The sequence below is a fragment of the Rhincodon typus genome, chromosome 43 (assembly GCF_021869965.1).
Source record: "Rhincodon typus isolate 14 chromosome 43, sRhiTyp1.1, whole genome shotgun sequence".
NCBI classification, from domain to species: domain Eukaryota; kingdom Metazoa; phylum Chordata; class Chondrichthyes; order Orectolobiformes; family Rhincodontidae; genus Rhincodon; species Rhincodon typus.
This window is the reverse complement of record NC_063374.1, coordinates 601911-619387: the sequence shown is the minus strand read 5'-3', so window position 1 is coordinate 619387 and position 17477 is coordinate 601911. Positions and strand designations below refer to the sequence as shown.

Genomic DNA, 17477 nt, shown 5'->3' with positions numbered 1-17477 from the left:
GGTGTTGGAAAATAGGTTGAAACTTTTTTGAGATTCTTTTGTTACCTATTCTAGAAGCTTGGTTTGTATTTTTTTTTATTTTCACCTTTTGTGTAATAAACTTAAGTTTGTTGTTAAAGAAGCTCTGCACCCTCATGTAACTTGTTTCAATGACTTACCACCAGTTAACTAAAATGGAAACAAAAATCTAACAGGTTTCATTCTGAAATCTGACTTGTCCAGTGGTAGCACCAGTTGGAATCATAAAAATCAAGCAGATAGCCCTGCAGCGGGGGCTGGCGCAGGGAAGCGAGTCCTGGAGTAAACTTACCTTGCAGCTACTGCCGAGAGCCGGTGTAGACTGGACTGGAGGCTTGCTGCGGAACGGGGACGGCTGTTGGACTGGGGTCTGGCACGTGTGGTCAGACCTTAAATGGCACCATAAGAGGTGACGTTGTGAAACTTTTCACTGTACTCCTGTACTTGAATACACATGACAATAAAGGACATTCTAATTCTAATTCTCTAACTTGGCTTTCCCATAGAAGATAAAGAGTGGTAGTGGAGGTCCGTGACTAGTGGTTTTCTGCAGGGATCCGTACTGGGCCCTCTACTGTTTGTGATGTATATAAATGACTTGGATGAAAATGTAGGCAAGTGGGTTAGTAAGTTTGCAAATGACACAAAGATCAGTGGAGTTGTGGATAGTATAGAAGGTTGTGAAGGGACACAGTAGGATATAGATTGGTTGCAGACATGGGTGGAGAAATGGCAGATGGAGTTTCATCTGGATAAGTGTGAGATGCTGCACTTTGGGTGATCAAATGTTAAGGAAAAGAATACAGTTAATGTCAGGACCCTGAACAGCATTATGCACAGAAGGATCTTGGGATTCAAGTCAATAGCTCTTGGCAAGTGGCCACACAAGTAGATCAGGTGGTAAAGAACGCGAATGGTATGCTTGCCTTTATTGGTCAGGAAATTGAGTACAAAAGTCAGGATGTCATGTTGCAGCTTTATAAGACTTTGGTTAGGCCAAAGTTGCATTCAATTCTGGTCGCCACATTGCAGGAAGGATGTGGAGGCTTTGGAGAGGGTACAAAAGAGGTTTACCAGAGTGCTGAGATAACAAGGTGTAGAACTGGATGAACACAGCAGGCCAAGCAGCATCAGAGGAGCAGGAAGGCTGACGTTTCGGGCCTAGACCCTTCTTCAGAGACCCTTCTCAGATTCTCCAGCATCTGCAGTTCCTACTATCTCTTTACCAGAGTGCTGCCTGGATTAGAGGGAAGGACAGGATAGAAAAACTCGGGTTGTTGTCTCTGGAGCAGCGGTGGCTGAGGGAAGACAATATAAGTCCATAAAATTATGATGCTTAGATAGGGTTGACTGTCTGTCTGTTTATTCCCCAGGGTTTAAATGCCTAATGCTAGGGGGCATGCATTTAAGGTAAGAAGGAGAAAGTTCAAAGGAGACGTGAAGGGCAGGTTATTTTATGCAGAGAATGGCAGGACTCTGGGGTGCACTGCCAGGGGTGGTAGTACAGGCAGATACAATAGGGCATTTAAGGAATTTTTGGATAAGCACATGAATGGGATATGGACCAAGGACAGACAGAAGGGATTAATTTAATTTGGCTTCATGTTCGGCACAACATGGTGGGCCGTTCCTGTGCTGTACAGTTCTATGTTTTCAAGATGGATAATCTGTTCAAAAAAAAACCTAATTGTGTTATGAAATCTTAAGAAATTATAAGGAAAAGCTCCCAACCCCCCTCCTCCCCATCTTTACTTATGAAAAATATTTCTTGTTGTAGCAGGTTTACACTCTTGGGTTTGCTACCTCTGGCAAGGACATGTCTCTTGCACAGACCCTGACACAAGACAAACTTGATAGTATGTGGGAGTATCACAATCCATGTAAAACCCAATAGTGTCTGAGTGCAGTTTAATCAGGATGTCTTGGCAAGCGATTAGCCAAGAAATGACTTCATGAACTTCCAATGGAAATAGGAGAGATAACCTCTAAAATCTATCCCTTGCAGGTTGAAAGGAAGAAGGTGTGAATCTCAGATGTTCTTCTAAACTGGAATGAAGGCAAATATAAGAATTTAAAGGCAGAACTAGCTAAAGTAAACTGGGGCATGATTAATGTAGTACATAACAATACAACAGCAGCCTTTTAAGGAACTACATTAAAAACACTCAGCAAAGAATTATTCCATTTAGAAATTCTCTTTGATAAGAATGCATCGTCTGTGGCTAAATAAGGAAGTTAAGGTTAGTATCAAATTCAAATACTGCAAAACTCTGCAAGAGGAAAAGAGTAAATAAAGCTGGTGTTGGTCCTCTAGAAAATGAAAATAGGCAGTTTGATAATGGAGATCAAGAAAATAGCAGAGGTGTTGAACAAATATTTTGTGACTCTTTACTTTGGATGATTTTGAAATTAATATGAGGGAGGTATTTAAAATAATCAGTCATCAGGGAAAAGACACTAGGTCTAACAATCTCCTAAAACAGACAAATCCCCATCAGCAGATGACCAACGTCCTAACATCTTAAAGGAAGTTGCAGCAGACAGTAGATGCATTGGTTATAATCATCCAATGTTCCAGTTTGGAAAATAGCCAACATTGCCATTATTCAAGAAAGGAGGGAGGAAGAAAACAGGAAACAACAGGACACTTGGCCTAACGACTGTCTTTTGGAAATCACAAAATTTTGGAAATTACAAAGGAACAAAAAACTAATGACTGGAGAAACTCAGCAGATCTGTGGAGAGAAAGCAGAGTTAACGTTTTGGGTCCAGTGATCCTTCAGAATGGAAGAAGGGTCACTAGACCTGAAACATTAGCTCTGCTTTCTCTCCATAGACACTGCCTGACTTGCTGAGTTTCTCCAGCAATTTCTGTTTTTGTTTCAGATTTCCAGCATCTGCAGTTCTTTGTATAATGCCAATCCTATTTTCGAGCTACTGGCCCTTAGCCCTGGAGGCTAAGGCAATGCAACTGTGTATCTAAAATAAATGTGATGACGTTTCAAAAGGTATTTGATACAAAGTGCTGCATCAAAAGTTACTGCACAAGAACATATGGCTTAATAAGTAACATATTCCTGCAGGTAAATGTCTGACTAGCTAACAGGAAGCAGAGCTTAGGGATAAATTGATCTTTTCCAGGTAGGTAAGCCTTAACTACAGACTGGAAGATGTCGATTTTGTGGGAGTACAGCTCACAGTAGTGTACTGCCAGTGGGATGTCTTTTTTTTAATCATTGTGTACACTTCATCTGTTGATTTGAGAGTTTGGGGGTGGAGGAGGTTCAACTTTGATGGTAAAACCAAGTGCTCTCAAGATCCCATCATACACAACATGAATTTCAATGGCCCAGGCTATTTGGAGTTCATGATGTGGCTGAAGAAATGTTTATTTGCACCAAACAGTTGTTAACACAACCTCCTGCTATATTAATGCAAACTTCAAGCAAGTTATGAGTTAACATCTGCATTAAAATGGTGGATACAGTATAAAGTCACTATTGGAACTGCTTAAAACATTGTCACACATGAACAATGTATTTTTACATAGGCGTGTACATTTCCTGCCATTGAGCACATCAATTTAATATAATCCAGCAACAAAGCCTTTTGTGCTTAAAAATAGTTTATTTCACACTCTTGCTCTGAAGGTTATTTAATGAGCAAATTATACAATCTACATACACGCATGCACAAATGTGAATTGAAGTGAATCAGTTGCTTGATTCAGGTCTAGTGTTTTGAATTAAGTGCAGTGTCTCTGAAGTGAATGTCTGAAAATTTCAGGATTGCATCAGCAGGTATGATGGCTTCCAGCATCAGATTGCATGAATTTGCTTTCACAGGTAAGCTTAGCAGTTGGAACAAGATGTGACCAATGTCTTGTTTTTGCATTTATGGCACTGCATGTGTGGCTGTGGCTGTCTGTTAATTACAATAAATTCAATCACTGGATCCGAGCTGTTTCTCTGAAGAGGTTTCAAGATGTCCATCTCGTGATTTTCAAGTTTTTTTTTTAAATTTTATTCATTCATGGGATGTGGGCTTTGCTGGCATGGAATTGCGCACCCCCCCTCCATCATTACCTGGGTCTCTGGATTAATTGTCTAGCAATTGTACCATTATCGCCTCCCCTCAGTACAGGCAGCTTTTCCTGTCTTTTCAATAGCTTTGATAGGCAACCCAGAATATCATATCATGTTTCCAAATCAAGCATGTCATAATCTGATTCCTGTATTGAATCTCTACAAATTTCAAAGAGGCTAAGGCTTTTCACACCTTAAAAAGTCCTTACAAGTTAATACCTTTGCCTTTGAAGAGAAACCATCGAGACAATGAGTTTTTCGTTTACCCTCATGGAAATGCTCACTGAATTTCAAAGTTCTTCATGTTTTGAAAGCCTCTCTTTGTAATCCACTTGCAAGCTTTCTGGAACTTTACATTCACTGTAGTTGTAAAAATCAGATGCCCCTTAGCAACCCAGCTAATGGTCCACTGTGTTCAGTTTTTAAAAAGAACAGTTTTATTTTGCAAAATTTTATTACATAATCTCTGCACACTATAGCACCACAGTTATTTTCAGATTGGAAACATTTGCTGTTTAACTTTCAGTTAGGAACAGATCACTGTCTTGCCATCATCGGATCACTGATTTGACAGCCTGTTTCTAGCATTCACCTTGTTCTTCTGGACTTTACAACTGTAAAGGAGCTTCTTTCTGTGTCTAGAATCTGAACCAGAGCAGCTGGAACATTTTTCTTATATACCTCAGGATTAACTCAGAGCGGGACCTTTCTGTCAGCAAAGACAGATGAGAAAGACTAAAATGGCATTTGTCACTCTCAACATGGCGGTCTAAGACAGTGTCCAGGCTTAAATTCTGTTCCTGCTTTACAATCCTACCACCAGAATAGCCTGAAACAATAGCTGCAGAAGACTAAATTCCAAAAATACTGTGTTTACACCAAAGATTATTGATTTGACATTTATCCAGATGCTGAACTCCAGCCCAGTTACTGGAATTATTAACATCAACAGAAGCCAATTCAAACTGTAAAAATAAACATGATGTGATGAACAGCACCAGTAACAGCAGAATACAACCCCTGTAGTCACATAGTGTTGTGCCAGGAGCTAAGATGACTGAGTAAACCTCTTCCTGCGCATGGAGCATATGAACAGCCTGTGTGGATATGTTACTATGTCAGCTAGTCCATTTTACTTTTAAACGTTTGCTTACAGAACATTGAAAACCTTTTTCAAAAAAAAAAAGTGTGGTCAAGTGTTTGGAGGTGGGACGACTGGGTACATAGAACAGGTGAATGTTCTCTCCCCAATGTGAAAATGTTGGTGGATACTGATATCACACAATCCCCTGAGCTCAGTCCTTTAGTGGGAGTAGCTGAACAGTCTCTTGTCAGTGTGAATGCATTAATATCAAATCGGCTCTATGGAGAGTTTTTAACCCATCCTGAAATCCTGATTTTAAAAGGTCTTTCATCTGTGTGAACTAACTGATGTGCCAGCAGGATAGTCACATAAATGAATTCTGTCCCCCACACGATGCAGGCTAAACACCCTATGATCTGTATGTCCTTATGCAACATGATCTGGTACGTACTGCTCACAAAACAAAATTTTTCACAATACTTAGGTACGTGACAACAATAAATCAAATTTTAAAAAAGGCAAATCTCTCCCTAGCGTGAACTTGGTGCTGATGTCGGTTGGACAATCACTGACTTCTAGAGCAGACAAATGGGTGCACAGCTGCACCATCAGAGAATCCAAACCATCTCCATCCAGTGTGGACTGGCTAGTGTGGCTGAAGGTTGGTTGGAGAAAGCTTTGAGTTTACAGGCAATTTTGGCCCTTTGGGTCAGAGGAAGGATAGCAGCAGAGATCGCTATCGGATGGGCTCAATCTTTCTGACAGAGTCCATGAGCTCCTCACAATTATTGGTGGAGGTGAAGATGGAGAACATAGGGAGAAGTGCCCTTCAAGAGCAACTAAAGAGATATTACAAAGATTCGACACACTGTGGGTCTAACACCAAGCCAAATGTGTTTGACTTTTATCCAGCGTATTAATCCTTATAACGACTGGAATTTATTAACATGAACAGAAATGGACTCCAATGAACACAGTTTAGCTTGGACATGATTAACCGCAAATTCTAAACACTGCAGTTATTCATGAACTCGCTGGTGTCTCAGCAGGGCAGTTGAGTGAGTGAATGCCTTTGCACACTGGGAGCAGGTGAACGGCCTCTCCCCAGTGTGAATTCGCTGGTGTACAGTGAGGTTAGATGATCGCCTGAACCCAGCTCCACAGTGAGAACATCTGAATGGCTTCTCATCAGTGTGAACACGTTGATGGCGTGTCAAGTCCCTAGAACACTGAAAGCACTTCCCACAGTCTGTGCATTTGAAAGGTCTGTCGCCAGTATGAACTCGCTGGTGACTCAGTAAGTTGGATGCATCAGTGAATCCCTTTCCACACTCTGGGCAGATGTACGGTCGCTCCCCAGTGTGAACTCGCTGGTGTGTCAGCAAGTTGGATAACCGAGTGAATCTCTTCTCACACTTGGAGCAAGTGAATGGTCTTTCCCCGGTGTGAATGCGCTGGTGTGTCAACAGGTAGGATGACCGAGTGAATGCCTTCCCACAATCAGAGCAGGTGAATGGTTTCTCCCCAGTGTGAACTCGCTGGTGTATCAGCAGGGTGGATGAATGAGTGAATCCCTTCCCACACTCTGAACAGGTGAATGGTTTCTCCTTAGTGTGAACTCGCTGGTGTATTAGTAGGTCAGATGACTGAGTGAATCCCCTCCCACACTCCGAGCAGGTAAACGGTCTTTCCCCGGTGTGAACTCGCTGGTGTCTCAACAGGGTTGATGACTGAGTGAATCCCTTCCCACACACAGAGCATGTGAATGGTCTCTCACCAGTGTGAATTCGCTGGTGTAGAGTAAGTTCCGATGGCTGAGTGTATCCCTTTCCACACTCGGAGCAGGTGAATGGTCTCTCCCCAGTGTGAAGTTGCTGGTGTCTCAGCAGGGTGGACGACTGAGTGAATCCCTTCCCACACTCTGAGCAGGTAAATGGTCTCTCCCCAGTTTGAGTTCGCTTGTGAACAATGAGTTCAGACGATTGCCTGCAATGAGAGGACCTGAATGGTCTCTCGTCAGTGTGAACAGATTGATGAGACATCAGTTCCCCAAAACTTTTATGGGAGCTCCCACAATCTGGTCATTTGAACGATCTATCTTCACTGTAAATTCATTGGTGACCCAGCAGAGAGGACAACTGCATGTATTGCTTCCCACGCTTGGAGCTGGTGAATAACTTCTCTCCAGAGTGACTGCGCCTGTGAGATTCCTGCTCAGATGAGTAACTGAATTCCTTCTCTCAGTTCCCACATTTCTATGGCTTCCCAAAACATTTGTGCCTTGACATTCCGGTTGACTGGCTGAACACAGAATACATGTTTAGTTTCCCCCCACTGTGGTTGGTGTTCTTCGCTTCCATGTGCAAAATCCAATGATATTCAGATTGTGATAATTTGAGTAACTGTCAGATCCTGGTGTGATGTTTGGTTTGAGTTTCCTGACTGCACTTCCTCCACTTTCATTATCCTGTGAAAGTGATTCAAAACAGAGAACATGGAGTGAGAGCATCCTCACAAAGGCCGGTTGTGAAATTGTGCAGATAGAATCTGTTCGTTCGCAGGGTTGGCATGAGGAGAAAGAACAAAACAACTAGGAGCAGCAGTAGGCAATTCAGTCAGCCTGCTCCACCATTTAATATGATTGTGGCTGATCTCATCTTGGCCTGAACTCCACGTTCCTGCCTGCTCTCTGTAAACCTTCAACCCATTACTAATTAAAAATCTGTCTGTTTCTTCCTTAGATTTATTCAATGTCCAAGTGTCCACTGCACTCAGAGGTTGTGAATTCCACAGATTCATGACCTTTTGAGAGAAGTAATTCCTCATCATTTCTATTTCAAATGTGCCGCCCCTTTTTCTAAGACTATGACCTCTCATTCTAGACTGCCCCAGAAGGGGACACATTCATTCCAAGTCGACTTTGTCAATTTCCTTTAGCATCTTGTGCACCTCAATTAGATCTCCTCTCATTCTTCTAAACTCTAGTGAGTATGGGCCTAAACTGCTCAATTTCTCCTTATAAGACCAGCCTTTTGTCTCTGGAGTTAATCTAGTGAACTTTTTCTGGCCCCCAATGCAATTAACCATTCCTCAAGTAAGGAGACAAAAACTGTACATAGCGCTCTGCACGCGGTCTCACAATTGCCTCCTGCATTTTCAGCAACACTTTCCTATTTTTATACTCTATTTCTTAAGCAATAAATGCCAAAATGTCATTTGCCTTCCCTACTACCTGATATATCTGCATATTAGATTTCTGTGATTCATGCATGAGGACATTCATATCCCTCAACTCAACCAGAACTTTGACAGAATCTCCCAAACCTTCAAACTCTCTACAAGCGTAACAAGTAGATGTGAACACCATCACCTCTGAGTTCTTTCAAAGTCACACCTCCATTGAAATATTGGGAACAACAAAGTTGCTGTCTTCAGTCCCCTCTACAAACTCTATTCTTGAGTCACTGACTCCATCCCTTGCCCTGGCAACTGTCTGAGGGTGAAACAGACTGTTCACAACCACATATAAAACTGTCAGATCAGGATGAGTTGTCAACCACATTATCCACATCATCATGAAGACCACCCAATTCCACCCTTTCTGACACCAACCTAGTCTCAACTTAACTTCTGCTGAACTGCTCACCCATTCCTTTGGGCAGCATGGTGGCTCAGTAGTTGGCAAGGCTTCCTCACTGCACCACGGATCTGGTTTCGACTCCACCCTCGGGTGACTGTGTGTAGTTTGCACATTCTCCTGTGGGTTTCCTCCCACAGGCCAAAGATGTTAGGTGGATTGGCCCTGGGAAATCCAGGGTCACAGGGAGAGGGTAGGGGGTGCATTTGGGTGGGGTGCTCTTCGTAGGGTCTGTGTGGACTTGATGGGCCGAATGGTCTGCTTCCACACTGTAGGGATTCTATGATTATATACTTAACCATTCTAATGGACACTCTGCCAACCTCCCATGTTCAACGTCAGCTGCCAATGTGCTTCATCCCTGTGCTTGCTGACCTACGAAGGCATCCTTTTCAGAAGCACCTCAAATTCTCATGCTGGTTTTCAGAAACCGTCCAAGTCTCGCCCCTCCGTATCTGTTTAATCTCCTCCAATCTATCAATCCTCTGAAATATCTGCACTCCTCTCTAATGTTGGCTTGAGCACCAGCTTTGTTGATTGTTCTTTCAACTGTCTGGGCCATATGGTGTCAAACTGACTCCTTAAATCTTTCCACTCGTGTAATCACTCTACTTCCTTAGTAAACTCCTTAAAACCTACCCTCCGACCATTCACTTGGATATATCTGGCCATGGGTGAATAACCCGTAATTCCTCACCCAACAGCAGTGTGGGAGTAGCTTCATCACAAAGATGCAGTGGTTCAAGAAGTTAAACATCAACTTTTCCGTAGGCGATCAGGGAGTGGTGCTATATTCTGATCTTATTAAGGATCGTGCAGGGTATTGGAATGATCTGATTGGCTCTTGTAGAGAGCCAGCATGTGCACAAAAGGCTGAAAGTCCTCCTCCTGAATTGTAATCATTCAATTACTCTGTGATTCGGTGAAAAAAGGGATGGCTCTGAAAACTAGGAATCAAGTAACATTCATGCCACACAAATGCCAAACTGTAACTCTGCTGAGAGAATCTAACCATTGACCCTTGACATTCAATGGCAATACCATTGCTGAATCCCCTACTATCCATATCCTTGTGTGCGTGTACAGGGTGAGGGAGGTGGAGAGGGAAGGGCATTACCGTTCAGCAGAAACTGAATTGGAATATCTGTATAAATTCTGTGATGATGATAGAAGGTTCAAAGGCTGGGAATTTTTCAGCAAGGTCCTCACCTCCTCTTGATTCCCCAGCGCCTGTCTATCTGTAATGTGGCATGTGATGGAATACTGTGCACTTGCCTTGATTAGTGCAGCCCCAACAACATTCAAGCAACTATCCATCAGGACAAAACAGTGTATATTTGGCACCTCATCTGACACAGTCAAAATTCACCACTCTCAGCACTGGCAAAGTGTGTACCATCCACAAGATACACTAGAATAATTCAACAAGTTTATCAACACCTTCCAAAACTACAACCTTTACCACCTAAAAGGTCAAGAGCAGCAGATACATGGAAACAGCAACCCCTGCAAGTTCCCTTCCAAGCCACACACCATCCTTACATAGACCTATATTGCCATTCCTTTACTGTCTCTGGGTCAAAATACAGGGAACATCCTTCCTAATAGGTCTGGGTATACCTATAACATTTGGAAAGCAGCAACTCAATGAACAGTTCATGACTCACCTTCCAGCATTTAGGGTTGCTAGCCCAGTCAGTGACACCTATAAATCTTGAAACAGTGAAAAAAACTGGTGATAAAAAGTGCAGGATTTGATGGTCATTATAGATTGTTCTTAACCTGGTCAGAGATGTTATTACACAAAGCAGGGTGTGGTGGCCAAGTGGGAAGGCGTTGGTCTCATAAACCAAAGATCATGGGTTTGATCCCCACCCATGTCTAGCTGCGTATTGGCTGTTAATTTCGGAGCTAAAGTGCCTGTCAAGGGCAGCATGGTGGTGCAGTGGTTGGCACTGCTGCCTCACAGCACCAGAAACCCGGATTCGATTCCACCCTCGGGCAACTGTCTGTGTGGAGTTTGCACCTTGTCTGCGTGGGTTTCCTCCCACAGTCCAAAGATGTGCAGGCTAGGTGGATTGCCCATAGTGTTCAGGGATGCCTAGATTAGGTGGGTTATAAGGGGATGGTTCTGGGTGGGATGTTTGAAGGCCAGTGTGGACATGTTGGGCCGAATGGCCTGTTTCCATACTCAAGGGATTCTATGACCTCTACAGCAGGTGGGACATGAATCCAGCCTCTAGACCCAGAGGGAGGGACATTACTATTGCACCAAAGAGCCCATTGATGGTAAATACAAGCTCAGGAGGAGAAAAGAAATGGATTATAACTCATGATTAGAGACAGAGAAAGTGATACTGACAGAAAGGTGATCAGGGAGTTCAGACGTGGAACAAATTAGTTGGTAAACATGGACTCAGAAAGTGAGGTTGGAGAAACCTAGGCTGTTATCTCTGGAAAAAAGACCAAGTGGCAGATATGAATGAGGTATACAAGTTTATGATACCTTTAAATAAGAGTAAATATAGAAAACAAGTTCACCTTAACTTATTATTACGGATCACAGATTTAAGATATTAGCTAGATATATACAGACAGAATTATTTTTATTATTAATTCATGGGAAGTGGGCATCACTGGCTGGGCCAGCATTTATTGCCCACCCCTAGTTGCACTTGAGAAGGTGCCGGTAAGCTGCCTTCATGAACTGCTGGAGTCCATTTGGTGCAAGTACATCTGCAATGCTGTTAGAGAGGGAGTTCCAGGATTTTGACCCAGCAACAGTGAAGGAATAACTGATATAAGATGCAGTGAGTCATAACTATGTGGAATTCAATGCTTGCACTCAGAAGTCGATAATATCTAGGTCCTGATGAATTGAGAGATTCTCTCAGCTTTTGATGTGCTGTTTAGTTTGAATATCCCATCTGTCAATCCTCTTCTAACCCCCTGTAAATATCTTTTTCAAAAGCCATCATGTTAGTCCAACATAGAAGCTGAAAGCATTCTCTCCACACACTTCCAGGCCCCGGATGGGCGAGAATGTGCCCTGTTGCACATTGCCCTTCAACATCATTTGCAGTCCCTCAATTTGGGGACGCTGTCAACTCAGGTCAGTGAGTTGGGTCTTCATGTGACTGAACAGACCCTTGGAGACAAGATGCAACAACTCAGAGATACGCATGTTGCTCCGGAACCTACCTCTCCTCCCCTCCAACTCTATCCCCACCCCCAACCCCACCATCTGTCATGTATTCATTCTTGAACATCCGTTCTCCGATGCTGAATGTTCTGTGCTCAGCAACTGTCTCAGTTTTATCCCTCTGCGTCTCCACCATAATGAATTTTGGGCACAACGTGACGTTGAACTCTTCTACTGTCACCTTCGCTTCCGTGCCCATTTCTTTAGACAAGAGACCACTCCCCCTTCACCGACCTCCAATACTCTCCCTCTCTCTGGCCTTTTACCAGCACTCAACCTGCTCGTTGAGAATTGTCAAAATGACATTGGTTGCCTCAATTTCTCTGTCTCCCCTCACCCATTCCAACCTATCCTCCTAGGAACTGACTGCACTCCATGCTGTCAGAGCCAACCCTGACTTTGTAATTAAGTCTACTGATAAGAGTGGTGCTGTTTCAGTCTGGCAAAATGACCTCTACATTGCAGAGGCTGAGTGCCAGCTCTCAGATAGCTCTTCCTATCACCTCCTGGGCCACAACCTCATGAATGAACATTGGGTCATTGTGTAAACTATGGTCACCAACCTTATTTCATCCAGTGATTCCCCCCTCCTCCAAGATGATAGTCCCCAGACCCGTACAGCTCGCTTCTACCTCCTTCCCAAAATCCATAAGCAGGATTGCCGGGCATACCCATTGTTTCTGCCTGCTCCTGCCCCAGAGAACAGTGCTGCCTGGCTTGAGGTGCTCTTCCAGCCTTCTGCTTGTCTACCATTAATAGCTAGTCATCCTCCGAGCCAGATCGTTACCTTCTCCTTTGTCTGTCCAACTGCTCTTCTCTCTCTTTGGGCTCATACCCCACCTATCGTTTACTCCTTACCCCCTACCCTCACCCTATCTTCTGCATATAAACCGACATTTTCCTCGCTACCATAAGTTCTGAGGAAGGGTCACCGGACCCGAAACGTTAACTCCGATTTCTCTCCACAGATGCTGCCAGACCTGCTGAGCTTTTCCAGCAACTTCTGTTTTTGTGCCTTGGAGACATGGGACAGGGCACAAGGAGGTGGGGTCCGGAATGCAGGATTGGCCTCTTCTTTCTGTCCGTGCTGCCACGTCCCCTCATCATTGAGATGCTGGGACTCAAACAGTGATACGGTTTGATGTACAGGTAGTTGCCATTTTAAACCATGATGAGGAAGTCCCTCCCTCTCCTTCGGCAGATTGTCCCAATAAAATGGTGGCCTGCCCACCGTCCAAGCCCCCACCAAAGGTGGCGACGGCGCATGCGCCACATTGCCCTTTGCCCCCGATAAAGATGGCGGCCATTGACTGAGGCCTAACACTACGAGCTGCAACCCCAATTTGTGCAAATGGGGGGTCGAAAAGTTCTTTTTGCGGGTTAGCCGCTCACAGAGTATTGTTATGAACCCTCCCGGTTCACTCGCCGAATCCATCGTTTCCTCTATCCCCCACCGCCCGTTCTTACCCCATGAAGAAAACTGCCGCATTATCGCCATTATGCGCCGTAGCATATTCCGCACAGTTTTCGCGACTGCGCCCTGATCTCCTACTATGGGGATAGGGGAATGCTGGGTAGACTATCTGTGCAATGATAAAGCTGTGAAACAAAGTATATTAAAAGCTTTCTGCATGGACTTTCCATTAACCACCAGAAAGAAGGAAATTGATGGAAAAGCGGACTGCAGGAACAACAATAGAGATAGTAAGAATTGCCGATGCTGGAATCAGAGAAAGCACAGTGGAACTGGAGGAACACAGCAGGCCAGGCAGCATCAGATGCGACCTGGCCTGCTATATTTCTCCAGCTCCACAGCAGGAACAATATATGATTTTGACACTCATTTATAAACTCAGATATTCAAGCATTGGAATGAATGCGTGAATCCCCGATCATAAACAAGACATTGAAACAGTCTCCATAGGAATACATTGAGTATTATGTACTGGGGAAAAGACAGGAATTTGGAGTTGAGGATTATCAGTTCAGCCATGATCTTGTTAAATGGCAGAGCAGAGTCAATGTGATGAGTGGCCAACTTCTGCTTGTATATCTTATGATCTTCAGTAAATTCCTAAAACCCTCCAGAAGAAAATATCCCTCCTTATCTCTCTCTTAAATGGGTGGCCCTTCATTTTTAAACAGACCTTGTTTTAGATTGCCCCACAAGAGGAAACATTGTCTCCATATCCATCCTGTCAAGACCCTTCAGGATCTTACATGTTTCAATCCAGTCACCTCTTGCTGTTCTGAGCTCCAGAAAATACAAGTCCAGCCTGTCCAACCTTTCCTTCTTAGGCAACTTGCCTATTTCAGTTATTAGTCTGCTGAACTTTCTCTGAAGTGTTTCCAATGACTTTTCATCTTTAATTAAATAAGGAGACCAATTAGGCACATTGTATTTCAGATCTCATCTGTCAAATTCCCTGTACAACAGAAGCATTATCTCATTACTTTTCTGTTCAAGTCTCCTTGCAAGAAACAGTGGCATTCAATGAGCTTTCCTAATTACTTCGCTTGCTGTACCTGCATATTAATTGTTATGACACAGAGAAAGACAGCCAAACTAAATTAGGCTTTCTACCTCAATTTGCAACACAGTAAAATGAAGGTTTTCCAAGAGTGTCAAAATTCACCCCAAAAATTCCTAACCAGATTTTTGAAAAACCAATCTCAGAATCTGCAATTAATCAATTCTAATCACTGGGTCTATAGCTTAAACAAAACACTTTAGATTTAAACTTATGATTTAAACCTAATCGCTTTTGTTTTCAGCCCCATTCACACAAAAGACAGACAGACAAACAAACAGAGATAAAGGACAAATAAAAGAAAATCACAAAACTGGCCAATTACCTAAGTAGTTTTCAAGATGTCAGTGATACTTATGTCAATTTCTATTCACTGAATTTCCAATAGTAGATAATGGAAGATTAGACAGGAAGCTTTCAAGTCTTCATGCCATCACAGCCAGAAACGTTCTCCCAGAAAACACAGTCCAATATCTAGTTCAAATTCTTACTTCTCCCTGTCAGACTGACTGTCTCCCCGCAAGGTCTCAGTTAACCTACAATATTTGCCATCCGCATAAGCATAATCACAGAATAATCAAGAAAACCAATGGGGAATGTTGGTCTTTATATCTAGAAGACTGGAGTACAAGAATGCAGACATTATGCTGCAATTATACAAAATTCTGGTTAGATCCACTTCAAGTACTCTGAGCAGAATGGGGCACTACACCTTAGAAAGGATATATTGGACTTCGAGGGAGTACAGCATAGGCTGACAAGAATGATATCGACTTCAGGGGTTATGAGGAGAGGTTAAACAAATTAGGCCTGTTTTCTCCAGAATTTAGAAGGTATTCAAGATATTAACAGGAAAAGGCAGGGTAGATAAACTACTTCTACTGGTTGGGGATTATAGAACAGGGGGTACAGAATGACAATTGGGGCCTGACCATTCAGGAGAGCTCTTAGGAAGCACTTGTATACACAGAGGTGGCAGATCTTTGGAACTCTTTCACAAATGGATGCTGCATCAGTTGTTAATTTTAAAACTGAGACAGATAAATTTTTGTCAAGCAAAGGGATGAAAGGATATGGGCCACAGGCGAGTATATGGATTTAGGACACAGATTAATTGTTATGAAAATGACAAAGTGACAGTAAGTGAGATCATTCTTGTACTTTAGGAGGATTCATGGAAAATGTGCACTGATATAAGGAATGTCCACCTTTGTATTTCACTGCTTGAAGAGATAGAGTCATTGAGTCATGCAGCACAGAAACAGGCCCTATAGCCCAACTCGTTCATGCCGACCAAGTTTCCTAAACTGAAGTCCCATTTACCTGTGTTTGGCACATATCCCTCAAAACCTTTCTTATCCTTGTATCTGTTCAAATGTCTTTTAAATGTTGTAATTGTATCCACCTCAACCACTTCCTCTAGCAGCTCATTCCATATATTTATCTGTGTGAAAAAGTTGCCCCTCAGGTCCCTTGTAAATCTTTCCCCTCTCACTTTAAACCTATGCCCTCGAGTTTTGGACTCCCCTACCCTGGGGAGAAAACCTCACTATTTACCTTATCTATGCCCCTTGTAATTTTATAAACCTCTATAAGGTCATCCCTCAGCCTCCTGCACTCCAGTGGAAAAAAAGCCTCAGCCTATCCAGCCTTTTCTTATACCTCAAACCTTTCAGTCTCAGAAACATCCTTGTAAACCTTTTTTTTTGTATCCTTTCCAGTTTAATAACGTCCTTCCTATAGCAGGGCAACCAGAATTGTATGCAGTACTCCAAATGTGGCCTTACCAATGTCTTGTAGAGTTATAACAAGACGTCCCAACTCCTATACTCACTGCTCTGACTGGTGAAGGCAAGCGTGCCAAACACCTACTTTACCACCCCATCTACCTGTGATACCACTTTCAAGGAACTAGTATTTGCACCCCTATGTCTCTCTGTTCGACAACACTCTCCAGGACTCTACCATTAATTGTGAAAGTCCTGCCCTGGTTTGTCTTAGCAAAATGCAACACCTCACATTTATCTGAATTAAACTCCATCTGCCATTCCTCAGCCCATTGGCCCCATTGATCCCGTTTTACTTCCAGATAACCTTCTTCTCAGTCGACTATACCACTAATTTTGGTGTTATCCGCTTACCAGATAACCATGCCTTCTATATTCTTATCCAAATTGTTTATATAAATGACCAAGTGATAAATGAGAAATAATTAATGCAAACTATAACAAATACCTTTGAATAGAAAATAATTTTCTAATAACAATTTCATTGAAAAGTTGCTTACTTGTCTTGAAGAAAGAAAACACATTGTGGATTATATTATGAGGATTTTGTAGTGTTATATAAAAAGAATGATTAGAATTAGCTGAGGAAAATAAAAGTTTAATCAGAAATGTTTCATTGAAGAGAAATTGGATTGTCCTTGGTCCTCTCCCGCATTGGAAATGGTTATTCAGAGCACAGCTTTCTGCAGAAGCAGCAAGCAGGCATGAGCCACCTAAAGCCATAATTTAAGTACTATCTGATCTGCATGCATACTTGACATCTTCACCACTATTGTTTAGCTGTCTAATGTTCAGTGCACCATCCTCCTTGATATACAGGCCAGTACTAGATGGATTGGCAGAAGTGGAGATAGTGGACCTGCAGACTGGAATGCAGCTTGGCCGACCCAACTAGAAGGGATGATAGATGTCTTGTGTAGATTTTGGGAGTTGGAACTTTCTCACCGAGGTTATGGAGTAAATTAGAATGTAAAGAAAACACAACTGAATTTAATTGAATTACCTTTACTGTCATGTACTCAAATGAGTAGGTGAAAGTTTACAATTCGCCACTTACGATGCCATCTTTGTTGCAAAGTACCTGGTACAGATTCTTCAATACAAGTTCTTAGGAAAGAAAATCATAAAAATAA

The 17477-nt window shown here is 42.7% G+C and overlaps 2 protein-coding genes and 1 non-coding gene across 6 annotated transcripts in view; 2 read left to right on the top strand and 1 right to left on the bottom strand.

Annotated features, from left to right (window-relative positions):
* LOC109925925 (zinc finger protein 721-like) overlaps window positions 1–17477 on the top strand; it is a gene marked incomplete at its 5' end in the record, with an annotated part of 45067 nt that overhangs the window by 8576 nt on the left and 19014 nt on the right. The window lies entirely within an intron of this gene.
* Window positions 4539–13570, bottom strand: LOC125487678 (zinc finger protein 239-like). Of its 4 annotated transcripts, none has more exons than XM_048619727.1 (2): window positions 13494–13570; window positions 4539–7654 (listed from the first exon to the last, which is right to left on the bottom strand). In XM_048619727.1, the coding sequence occupies exon 2, from the start codon at window positions 7227–7229 to the stop codon at window positions 6207–6209; it is 1023 nt and encodes a 340-aa protein (XP_048475684.1). In that variant the 5' UTR covers window positions 7230–7654; window positions 13494–13570; the 3' UTR covers window positions 4539–6206. The 4 variants fall into 4 exon arrangements, with proteins under 4 accessions (XP_048475684.1, XP_048475683.1, XP_048475686.1 ...); XM_048619726.1 differs by lacking the exon at window positions 13494–13570 and adding an exon at window positions 13007–13242; XM_048619729.1 differs by lacking the exon at window positions 13494–13570 and adding an exon at window positions 9522–10311.
* trnam-cau lies at window positions 10636–10707 on the top strand. Its single transcript has one exon. It is a non-coding gene; the product is annotated as a tRNA-Met (tRNA).